Raw genomic sequence first — 9,750 nt, forward strand, 5'->3', positions numbered from 1 at the left:
GTAAATACAGTAGGAGAGTGTGAAAATTCCTGACATAGTATTCCTCTGTTTTTTCCCTAAACCCATTTAATGTGGCGGTTTGTTATTTGGGATATAAAGCATCTAACTTTCTTAGGTTTTAGGATAAAAAAAACCATCAACTTTTTTACTGTTCTCATCTTCTTCTTTGTTCTACACAAAAAAAAAAAAAAATGAAGGTAATGTTTTTGTTTTGTTTTGAAGAACTTAAAAAATGAGTTTTTTGTTGTTGTTGTAATAGACTTGTTGGAGGAGTGTTTTGATTAATGGTACTGGTTCTTTCTCTACAGAAAATGGTGGCGACGATTAGTGTGTATTGTAAGGAATCAACGGAGAAAGTGATGCGTACTGTTGCTACCTGCTCAGGTTATTTTTACATCACCACTCTCTGATTCTTGCCTTGTTCATGAAGTTTTTTTTTTTTTTATTAAAAAGACAAAGCTTTTCATTACACATTTACACAAACAACACTCTGTTTTATTTTTTTTTGAGATTCTTCATGGATCAATTGAAACCCAAAAAGTAAGATTTTTTTGTATTGGAAAGACAAAGCTTTTTGATTACACACACTCTCTGTTTTTTGAGATTCCTTATGGTTTTTTTAAAAAAAAAAATTTATTGGAAACCCACAAAGGTTAAGTCTTGTTCTGTTCTTGAGTTTTTAGTGAAAAGCCAAAAGCTTTTGATATTAACACTCTCTGTTCTTGAGATCCTTAATGGTATTTACTATTTATCTGAAACCCTCAAAAATTGAATTTTTCTTCTGTTTATGAGAAATTATTATGGAATTAAAAAAAAAATTTATTGGAAACCCACAAAGGTTAAGTCTTGTTCTGTTCTTGAGTTTTTAGTGAAAAGCCAAAAGCTTTTGATATTAACACTCTCTGTTCTTGAGATCCTTAATGGTATTTACTATTTATCTGAAACCCTCAAAAATTGAATTTTTCTTCTGTTTATGAGAAATTATTATGGAAGTAGTTAAAGCTACACTTTGTTTTTGAGATTCTTCATGGATATGATTTGATCGCTCAAAAAATGGTTTCGATTTGTGTCTCTTTCAAGGATTTTTATAAAAACCAAAGCTTTTTTTTTTAAATTAGGGTTCTTTATAGATTCGAGTTTGCGTGTGAGTTTGAGAATTTGTTCATGAGCTTTGAATACTCATAAGTGTCATACGCTCTGTTTTTGGATTTATCTGAATTGAAATGATGAAATCTAAGAACTAACCCACCTTCTTGATCGTCGTAAGTCTCAAAGCCCAAATCTTTTACATTTTCTTTTTCAGGAATTACTAGTATAACCTTTGATCCGAAGGAAGGAAAACTAACGGTGACCGGGGAGTGCTTTGACGAGTTGCAAGTTATGAAAAAACTTAAACGGAAATGGGACAGTGCAAAAATGGTGAGTTTTGGCCCGTTCGATGCTAAGAAAGAAGCTGAAGCGGCTGAGAAGAAGAAGAAGGAAGAGAGTGAACGTCAAAGAATGGAAGCTCTATATCAGTCTCACCGGGAAACACCTCTCTGTCCGCCGATTCACCATCATCACAACACTATCGTGTGTGATCATGATCACCAAGGCTGTGTGATCTCTTAAGGGAAATGGTACTTTCTGATGTCGTAGTCTCTGTTTATACTTTACTATCGTTCTAATTGACGAGATTTTAGTTGTGTTAACTCAAGGATTTATAGTTACCTGCTATATCTACATCACTTAAGTTTGTATTTCAAAACCAACGATGTCTCTGATTTTAATTTTAAAATTTAGATATAGATAAGAAAAGCAACAACAACACAACTGTAATGTCACAATTTTTCATGTGGTGAAAGTCTGAAGATGAAAATGGCAGACTGAAGAAAATTGCGTCACAAGGAACTTGCAGTCGAAGACGCACAGTTTCCAGTTTTATTCTAATTTGACCAAAACAACTAGGAAACACAATGAATCATCATCATCGAAATATGATAAAGACTATCTTTTCTTCTAGGACAGGATTAATAAGCCTCTAAAGTGTAAATTTACAATCAAAAGTTTGTTTTTTTGCTTACAAGATGAGACTTTGAAAAAGATGATACAGAGCTAATTTTAACTTCTATTTCTTCATGAGGAGAATGACAGTGTGAGCTGCAATGCTTCTGTTTTCTCCGAGGCTATCAACTTTCTCGTGGGTTTTGGCTTTGAGGTTTACAACAGAAGGATCAGCTCCAAGAAGCTTGGACAGATTGGTTCGGATTGTCTCCTTGTGAGGACTTACCTTTGGTCTCTGGAGAATCAATGTTGCGTCAAGGTTTCCAATCTCGTAACCTGCCTCATCCATGAGTCTCACCTGAAACACAAATACAAGCAAAACACTTTGTTTCAAGTTCGTTGAATCACATTCTTTATACCGACAAGTGATCATCATTTAAAGTTCAAAACTTTGATTCACATAACTCTAATTCATGCAATCAACATTCACAGTCAATCATGGGTTTGAACCTTAACAAACACATTATACTAAACCCTGACCCCCAATCTAAAAGGCCGGACAAGAAAGAAACTCAATGGCTTTAACCTTGAGTACCCATAATTAACATACGTTGTCTCATAGGAAATGTAAAAAATACAAGACTTGTTCTGTAATTCCTCATCCCAAGAGACAGTGAACTTTAACCTTAAGCCGAGTTATGCCAAGCCTTTGCAAGATAAAACTGATGAATACAAATGCATGAGCGATAAGATTCTACACACCATTATTCAGTGATCACAACAAATTTAAAACCTATACGATCTCCACATCTCTTCTACTTTCTAGAGATAAAAGATAATGTACTCAAACTCAAAGAGAGTATTACAGAGCCTTCATCAACTTCTAACAAACTGAGTAAATTCCATTAACCTATGGATCTAGCTTCAGTTCTGAATGATAACCACAGGCTTAAAGACAGAGCTATGCTTAGCTAAGGAGGTATAAAGTATATGTCTTTGCATACACAATTTCAACACAAAATTGAACATCTCAAAGGTAAGCTAAGAAAAAAAAGCTTACAGCTTCTTTGATGAATACAGATGAAGCAGCTCCTTTCCATTTAGGATCAGAATCAGGGAAGATCTGACCTATATCAGGAAGCCCTAGTGCTCCCAAAATCGCATCCACTACACAATGAAGCAACACATCGCCTGCACCAACAAGTTCAAATCAAAAACCTAAAATTTTTTATCCCAATTTCAAAAGATTCAATAAGACGAATTCACAATTACCATCGGAGTGAGCTTCGCAGCCTCTATCATGAGGAATATCAATCCCGCCGATGATCAGAGGGTAACCTGGCTCTAACCGATGCAGATCGAAACCGTGACCGACTCGAAACGGAAGCGTTTTGGTTGATTTCTTCGAAGTCACCGGTTCATCATTGACTCCGACGGCGGAAGAAGCCGAGATTGAAGAACGACATGATAACGAGAGAGACTTCTCCGGTCTACGGAAATAGATCTTCCTCGCCGGGAGAAGAAGTGGCGTTTTGGTAATTTGAGAATGAAACAACGAAGAAGACAGTAGAAGGTGAGTAGAAGAAGAAGTAGCCATAGCCATTCTTCTCCGATTTGAAGTCAATCTGCAAAATTTTAATTTGTTGTCTTTATTTTTTATTTTTCTTTATTTAAATTATCATAAATGTTTGTTGTGGGCTTTTATTGGGCTTTTCTTACTATATTGCCCATATTAAATCTGATTTACTCCTGACCGTCGATCAGGTTACATCTCTCTACTGCGGTTTACTAAAGACTCGTCGTAGAGAATAATTACTCATTACTTCTTCTGCTTTAGGTTTTCGCCTTCGGTTTTCCCTAAACTCCCTCGCCCACTCTTCTCTTCCGCACCGCTTTTTTAAAAAACGGCGACGCATTGTCTGTAATCGATCGCCGGGTAATTAGAAGAGAAGATGGCGGCGCCGGAGGCTCCGGTTAAGTATGTCGGAATCTGTAAGGAATCCGCCGCTTTCCGGCTCATGAAATCGATGGTGAGTAAAATTTGTTCTGTAATGATCTGAGTACATTTGTGTAGAGATTTTGATAAAGACCTAATTTGTTTTGGATTGGTGATTTCTTTTAGGGTTGGGAAGAAGGAGAAGGACTTGGTAAAGATAAGCAAGGCATCAAAGGTTATGTGAGAGTTAAGAACAAGCAAGATACTTCTGGTTAGTTTCTTTTTCTTCTTCTTAGAGATTTTAATTTCTTTGCTTTGGTGATTGTGAAGCTGTCGAATTTAGATTAGAGGAAACTTAAATAACGCTTCGTTGCACAATTACCCAATAAAAACATTAATTTCTGCCTTTTGGGAGGAAATGTGTGTATACTTTGTTTAGTTTAGCTACTAGGTGTATGTAATTTGGTGAATGTTAAGTTGTGGCTCTAAGATAGAGCTACTTTATCCTTATACCCAATATTTTCTGTTTTTGGGTGATGCATCTATACTTTATGTTATAGGACTGAAATTTTTTGAAATGTTGGAGCAGGTGTTGGTGTTGATAAGCCAAATCCATGGGCATTTGATACAACTCAGTTCGACAACATTCTCAAGAAATTGAAAGTGGTAATGGTTGTGTACATCTTTGTTTTTTAACTAATCTCTTTGAAAAGAACTGGAAGGGGGTTTTAGTCTTAATTTTGTTTGCTTGTTATCTGCAGCAAGCAGCACCTACCAAGACTGGCAAGGATGATGATGGTAAAACTACTTCTTAGTAACTTCAGTTCTTTCTTTCTTGATTCTTCCTAATATTTGTGTTTCTGTGGCATATGATAGGTTCCGATGACGAAGATGAAAGTGTAGATGGTGCCAAATCTGAGCCTGCCAAGTTGAAGATTGTTGCTAAAACCACTCGTCCACAAGGAAGGTATAAACGTAGAGAGAAAGGGAAGCTTGTCAATTCTTACTCATCTAAAGATCTTGAAGGAATATTGGTAAGCTTGCTATCAAATCAGTTCTCTCATTCTTTTATCCGTTCATGACCAAGATTCTCATGTCTATTAGCATTACTCATAACTTCTACATATTGTTTGTTATTGCATAATTTCAGGATTTTCTCTCCTTCTACTATTATGTAAACAAATTGCGTTAGGAAAATAAGACTCTCACTTATGCTAAATTATTTAATTTTTTTGTAGGTTAAGCGAACTGAAGAGCCTTCTACTGCGGTTTGTGACATAGCCGATACTATGGAGATTGAAATTATATCTGAGGATAAAAATGCTACTGTTAAAGGTGATAGATTGTACCCAAATCTTGAATTGGTGTGACTTTTTCATTGAGCTGATAATGTATGGATCTTTTGGGCTGAACAGAAGAGAAAATTGAAGAACCTTCTTCGGACTGGTGGGGAAATAAATTCGGGTTTGTCTCAGGCGGTCTTCTTGGGGCCAAGTCAGGAAAAAAGAAATTAAAGGCTAGCGAGAGAAAAATGTTTAGTGAGAATGATCAAGAGAATCTTTACAACATGGTTCAGGTATGTTTTGTTTGTCTCCGTCCACTCTTCTGTCCAAGCTGTTTGTGGAATATAGGTTGGCATCTAACATCTTGATGCCGTGAAAATGTCATGTAGGATAAAGCTACGGCTGGAAAACAAGGACTGGGTATCAAAGACCGGCCAAAGAAAATAGCTGGTGTTCGTTACGAAGGGAAGAAAACATCTTTTGATAACAGTGATGATGATGATGATGATGATGATGACGAAGAAGAGGAAGAAGAAGAAGAAGAAGAAGAGAGTGAAGAAGATGAGGACAAAGTTTCTGTTATCGAAAAATCTCTTCCTGTGAAAAGGAAGCATGATGAAATTGTTGAACCCAAATTCAAGTTAAAGAACCTCTGCAAGCAGATTCTTAAAAAGGTTTGTTGTCAATTTACTTTAGACAGTAATTGTAAACTTCTATATCATCCCAGTATCCCACTCATGACTTATATGTATATGTGCAAAAACATTTGTCAGGATGCTGGTAGTGGTGGATCAATGAAGCTCAAACAGCTAAAATCTCTGATCGATGAACAAGCACCATCAGTTCTCTCAAAGTTCTCGTCAAGAAAAGATGCTATTGCTTACTTGAAACTTAAGGTAAATACAAATATTAGCTTATCTTATGCCAAATTCTCTTATAAATTTGTTGGATGTGGGAGAGATTAAAGAAATGTGATCTTTGAGTTATTAAACGAAACCAGTTTTGTATGTTTACTAATGTTGTACTAACTTTTTTTGTGGCAGCTGGAGCGAAGTGGGAAGTTTGTTGTGGAGGGAAAGAAGATTAGTCTTGTATCAAGCAAGAAGTGAGCACATTTTTGGTTGAAATTATCATTATACCTGCATAGGAGAGTGGAGATTAGGACAACTTTTGTTACTCAATCATCACGATGCCATATGTAAACAAAGATTATCCCTTCAATTTGGAAATTTTGATTTATTTGTAATCTATTAATACATTCTATGGGCATTAAACTCGAGACTACTAATAAGTTACTCTTATCTCTTATATTTAGAAAATCTTACATGTTGTTTGAACTGTTATATGTATTTTCCCTGCACGATCTTGGTAGCTATATATTTACCGAGATAATCATAACCATGACAATACAGAGCTTCAATTTCGGCTCTTTTACCAGTTTGAACCATCAGTGACAACTCGTCTCTGTAGTTATCCTGGTCAGAAAGTAAAATATCAGAATCAATTGTGGTATAAATGATTTATACATTCGTTGCTTCCACTTGAACATTACTACTGATCTCTGGTTATAATGATCAGTTAGTTTACCTGCAAGATTTTGGAGGACAATAAGCTTTTAGCAATCTGTGAGTCCTTTGGCTTTAAGGGAACCAAAGACTCTTCTGGTATCAGATTCAGATCATCTCCTCGGAGCCCAATCCACTTCACATTGCAAGCTAAAGATGATGCACAAACTATCATCACAAACAGAGACTTGGAAATATATTTGGTGCAAACAGGTAAGTCTTTACCATATCTGTATGCTTCAAGACCCATCCCTATGCTTCCAAACTTGAAGGTGCATAATATAGCTAACCCAGGTGGATTCCTGACCTCTCATATATGAACTTATGAGCACCAAACTATTATCTAAACAAAGAGGAGGATGCTTATTTATGCTTACCAATCTACTAGAGCAAGAATTGGCAGATCAGGAAAAGTTGTGCTCATCCGATGAACGAAAAACCTAAAAGATTCAACATCCAAGCTACTCAATATCAATGGCTATAAATTGCAAGCATGGTTTTGTAACTAAGTTAAGAGTTTCGACCTTGTGGCAATATCAGGATACCCTTTCGCAGTGATGAACACGCAAGGAATGTGATTGAACACACGATCTTCCACAAGCCGATGAAATATCGCATGCTAAAAACAGATTCCGGGAGTGAGTTATGAGCAATTATGGTATCTTTCTTACATATGCTTTGATTGGATGAAGAGAGACACCTTTTCCACAATAATGATATACCGAGCATCACTTCTCATGATGGTGTTGTCTAGCAAATTCAAGTCTCCGGTTATAGCAAAACCTGAAGAACCACAAGCCGAACAATCTACAGCTTCCTTACCTGGTTCCTGATTGTGAATAAAGAAATAGTCAAACATCACAATGTGAGCTAGAATCACAAAACTTCATCAAAGAACTGGCACAGAGCAACGAGATCGACTACATTACTCACTTGTAGAAATAACCTTCCAGCAACAAGACCTCTGCTAGAAGCCATAATCCCAAGACTGTATCTACTGCAACGTAGAAGTGCTACCACATCTGTTAAACCAGCAAGCAGGAAACAAAATCAAAACCCAACAAACTCTTCAATCCAAATGAAAAAAATCATAATGTTCAACATTGGATTGACCTTGGACAGTTCTGTTAACTTCAATCTGAGATGAAAAGTAATCAGGTGAATCACAAAGCAACTTATAAAACAGCTCTCTTTGAGTCACTCGTTTCTCTTGAAGCAGAATCTGAAAGCACATTTCCATAACTTTCCACACTGTTTTCAATAATAAAATCACAACCATTACTTACACTCATACCATCTCAATCAAAGATTCAGATGAATGAAGAGGCACAAGAGAGAGAGAGATTAAGCAATTAATTTACCACGAACAAAAGCTTTAGCTGTTTTAGCATTCGTCAATGAAGTCTTAGTAAACGAAGTAGAGAGGAATATATATGAAACATCTGTGAGTACGCCTTGGTTTATACAGCTATTGCTTCTCTTCCTATTGATCTGTTCTTCCCCCAAAAATAAAAATAAAACCCAGAAAATTTCAGATTCCGAGAACGTTATAACGCGAATTCTAAGAAACTTTGATTTAAGTAGTACCAGAGAGAGATCGGAGATGGCTGGATCTGGAGAATTCAAAATTCGGAGGAGATTGAGTACAGAGACTTCGATTCTAGCACGAGCCTGTTGTAAAAACGAGCTTCGATTTCAATCAGAGCGACGGGACTCGACACAGGGAAGAAGATGAGTGATTCGATAAAAACTTACTTCGTGAGGGAGAAGGATGTCAGCGTAAGAGAGGTGTTGATCGGAGAAGAACTTCATCGATGAGATTCCTCCCGATGATTCCTCCATTTTCCAGATTTTTTTCCGATTCCAATTTTTTTTTTTGAAATTTGATTGAAAGAGAGAGAGAGGCGGGCAATAAGTTTCAGAATTTTAGATTTGCACTGTATGTCGTTTCATGTAGAAGAAAACGGCATGCGGTTCATGTATCTTTTTACGGAACTTTGGAATCATCTCATATGGATCCGATTAGAAAATAACGTACATACAGATACAGTAGGATGAACCGGAAGATACACGTAGTCGTGCAAAAGGAAAAGTTATATTTTTTTTATAAAAATCTATCTATAAAAACATTTGATTTTGTTTTATATAGTTATATATACTTAGCAAAATTAGCAAAATGAAGTATGAGAAGCTTCCACGTGCATGGATATATGAGTGTTTGCATATGTTAACTGTGCTGATCCTATTTGGGTTTATTCGACCGGTCAAAGCAAAGAGAGATCATTCTTAACAACCACAACCACACTAATTTTGCTTTAAGTTCGGTTATCCGTATTTAATGCCCAACATTTTAAGCGACTTCATGATTTCTATAAGTTTCATTAAGGATAAATAAATAGTTTCTACAATTTTTTTGTTAATATATCATATCTCATAGTATGGGTGGACGACGAAACGAAAAATACTTTGCGAAAAGAACTTTTTCATTTTTAACTTGGAATTGACCATAATCTATTCCTTTAATTTGAATATATTTTTAACTCGCGACTTGGTGGAATCTAGTATGTTAGTATGTTACATATGTTTACCACAATTGCATGGTGAAACGTATCATTTGCAAAATGGAACTAAACTAATGTCCTAACTATTGTGTATAATTCTAATGGTACGTAGTTCATTATCGAGCATTACAAACAAAAAAGGGATTTAATATCATAGAGAACATACATGTAAAGTTATTTAAAATTAATCTCAATTTTCGCTTAATTTTCAATCCAACCAAATGTCCAGGCTCAAGAGCGTGCATACGACGTCATCATATACAAGTATGGGGTTGGTATACTATATTTAACCACACGTATGAAATGAGAATAAAATAAAAAGTAATTAGTTATATTATTTTACCTGTTACATGGAAATTTATAAGCTAATTATTAAGCCTTTACCAAACATTCCCTTTGTCATTGGGAAGACATAAACAAAA

General features: G+C 35.8%; 4 protein-coding genes across 4 annotated transcripts; 2 read left to right on the forward strand and 2 right to left on the reverse strand.

The window, feature by feature from the left end:
• On the forward strand, positions 1 to 1,820 carry LOC104714748. The gene is made up of 3 exons (XM_010432207.2): positions 1 to 197; positions 309 to 384; positions 1,304 to 1,820. The coding sequence occupies exons 1-3, from the start codon at positions 192 to 194 to the stop codon at positions 1,609 to 1,611; spliced, it is 390 nt and encodes a 129-aa protein (XP_010430509.1). The 5' UTR covers positions 1 to 191; the 3' UTR covers positions 1,612 to 1,820.
• On the reverse strand, positions 1,976 to 3,630 carry LOC104714751 (2-C-methyl-D-erythritol 2,4-cyclodiphosphate synthase, chloroplastic). The gene is made up of 3 exons (XM_010432208.1): positions 3,256 to 3,630; positions 3,044 to 3,174; positions 1,976 to 2,341 (listed from the first exon to the last, which is right to left on the reverse strand). The coding sequence occupies exons 1-3, from the start codon at positions 3,584 to 3,586 to the stop codon at positions 2,108 to 2,110; spliced, it is 696 nt and encodes a 231-aa protein (XP_010430510.1). The 5' UTR covers positions 3,587 to 3,630; the 3' UTR covers positions 1,976 to 2,107.
• On the forward strand, positions 3,826 to 6,512 carry LOC104714753 (glutamic acid-rich protein). Its single transcript, XM_010432210.2, has 10 exons — positions 3,826 to 4,013; positions 4,106 to 4,190; positions 4,509 to 4,585; positions 4,681 to 4,717; positions 4,796 to 4,953; positions 5,158 to 5,254; positions 5,335 to 5,495; positions 5,592 to 5,876; positions 5,976 to 6,098; positions 6,246 to 6,512. Exons 1-10 carry the CDS (start codon positions 3,936 to 3,938, stop codon positions 6,309 to 6,311), a joined length of 1,167 nt encoding a protein of 388 aa, XP_010430512.1. The 5' UTR covers positions 3,826 to 3,935; the 3' UTR covers positions 6,312 to 6,512.
• LOC104714752 (meiotic recombination protein SPO11-2-like) lies at positions 6,402 to 8,640 on the reverse strand. Its single transcript, XM_010432209.1, has 11 exons — positions 8,523 to 8,640; positions 8,355 to 8,438; positions 8,129 to 8,258; positions 7,881 to 8,018; positions 7,701 to 7,789; positions 7,468 to 7,596; positions 7,292 to 7,386; positions 7,145 to 7,207; positions 6,993 to 7,069; positions 6,790 to 6,917; positions 6,402 to 6,677 (listed from the first exon to the last, which is right to left on the reverse strand). Exons 1-11 carry the CDS (start codon positions 8,607 to 8,609, stop codon positions 6,543 to 6,545), a joined length of 1,155 nt encoding a protein of 384 aa, XP_010430511.1. The 5' UTR covers positions 8,610 to 8,640; the 3' UTR covers positions 6,402 to 6,542.

The sequence above is a fragment of the Camelina sativa genome, chromosome 9, assembly GCF_000633955.1.
Source record: "Camelina sativa cultivar DH55 chromosome 9, Cs, whole genome shotgun sequence".
Classification (NCBI taxonomy): Eukaryota; Viridiplantae; Streptophyta; class Magnoliopsida; order Brassicales; family Brassicaceae; genus Camelina; species Camelina sativa.

Coding starts and splice junctions, on each gene's coding strand:
- LOC104714753 (XM_010432210.2), top strand. CDS start 3,936: ATGGCGGCGCCGGAGGCTCCGGTTAAGTATGTCGGAATCTGTAAGGAA. Junction 4,954..5,157: donor AAGATCTTGAAGGAATATTG/GTAAGCTTGCTA, acceptor ATTTTTTTGTAG/GTTAAGCGAACTGAAGAGCC. Junction 5,877..5,975: donor GCAAGCAGATTCTTAAAAAG/GTTTGTTGTCAA, acceptor AACATTTGTCAG/GATGCTGGTAGTGGTGGATC.
- LOC104714748 (XM_010432207.2), top strand. Junction 385..1,303: donor TACTGTTGCTACCTGCTCAG/GTTATTTTTACA, acceptor TTTCTTTTTCAG/GAATTACTAGTATAACCTTT.
- LOC104714752 (XM_010432209.1), bottom strand. CDS start 8,609: ATGGAGGAATCATCGGGAGGAATCTCATCGATGAAGTTCTTCTCCGAT. Junction 8,019..8,128: donor AGCTAAAGCTTTTGTTCGTG/GTAAATTAATTG, acceptor TATTGAAAACAG/TGTGGAAAGTTATGGAAATG. Junction 6,678..6,789: donor TGTCCTCCAAAATCTTGCAG/GTAAACTAACTG, acceptor CTTTCTGACCAG/GATAACTACAGAGACGAGTT.
- LOC104714751 (XM_010432208.1), bottom strand. CDS start 3,586: ATGGCTATGGCTACTTCTTCTTCTACTCACCTTCTACTGTCTTCTTCG. Junction 3,175..3,255: donor CTGCGAAGCTCACTCCGATG/GTAATTGTGAAT, acceptor TTGTTGGTGCAG/GCGATGTGTTGCTTCATTGT. Junction 2,342..3,043: donor CTGTATTCATCAAAGAAGCT/GTAAGCTTTTTT, acceptor TTTGTGTTTCAG/GTGAGACTCATGGATGAGGC.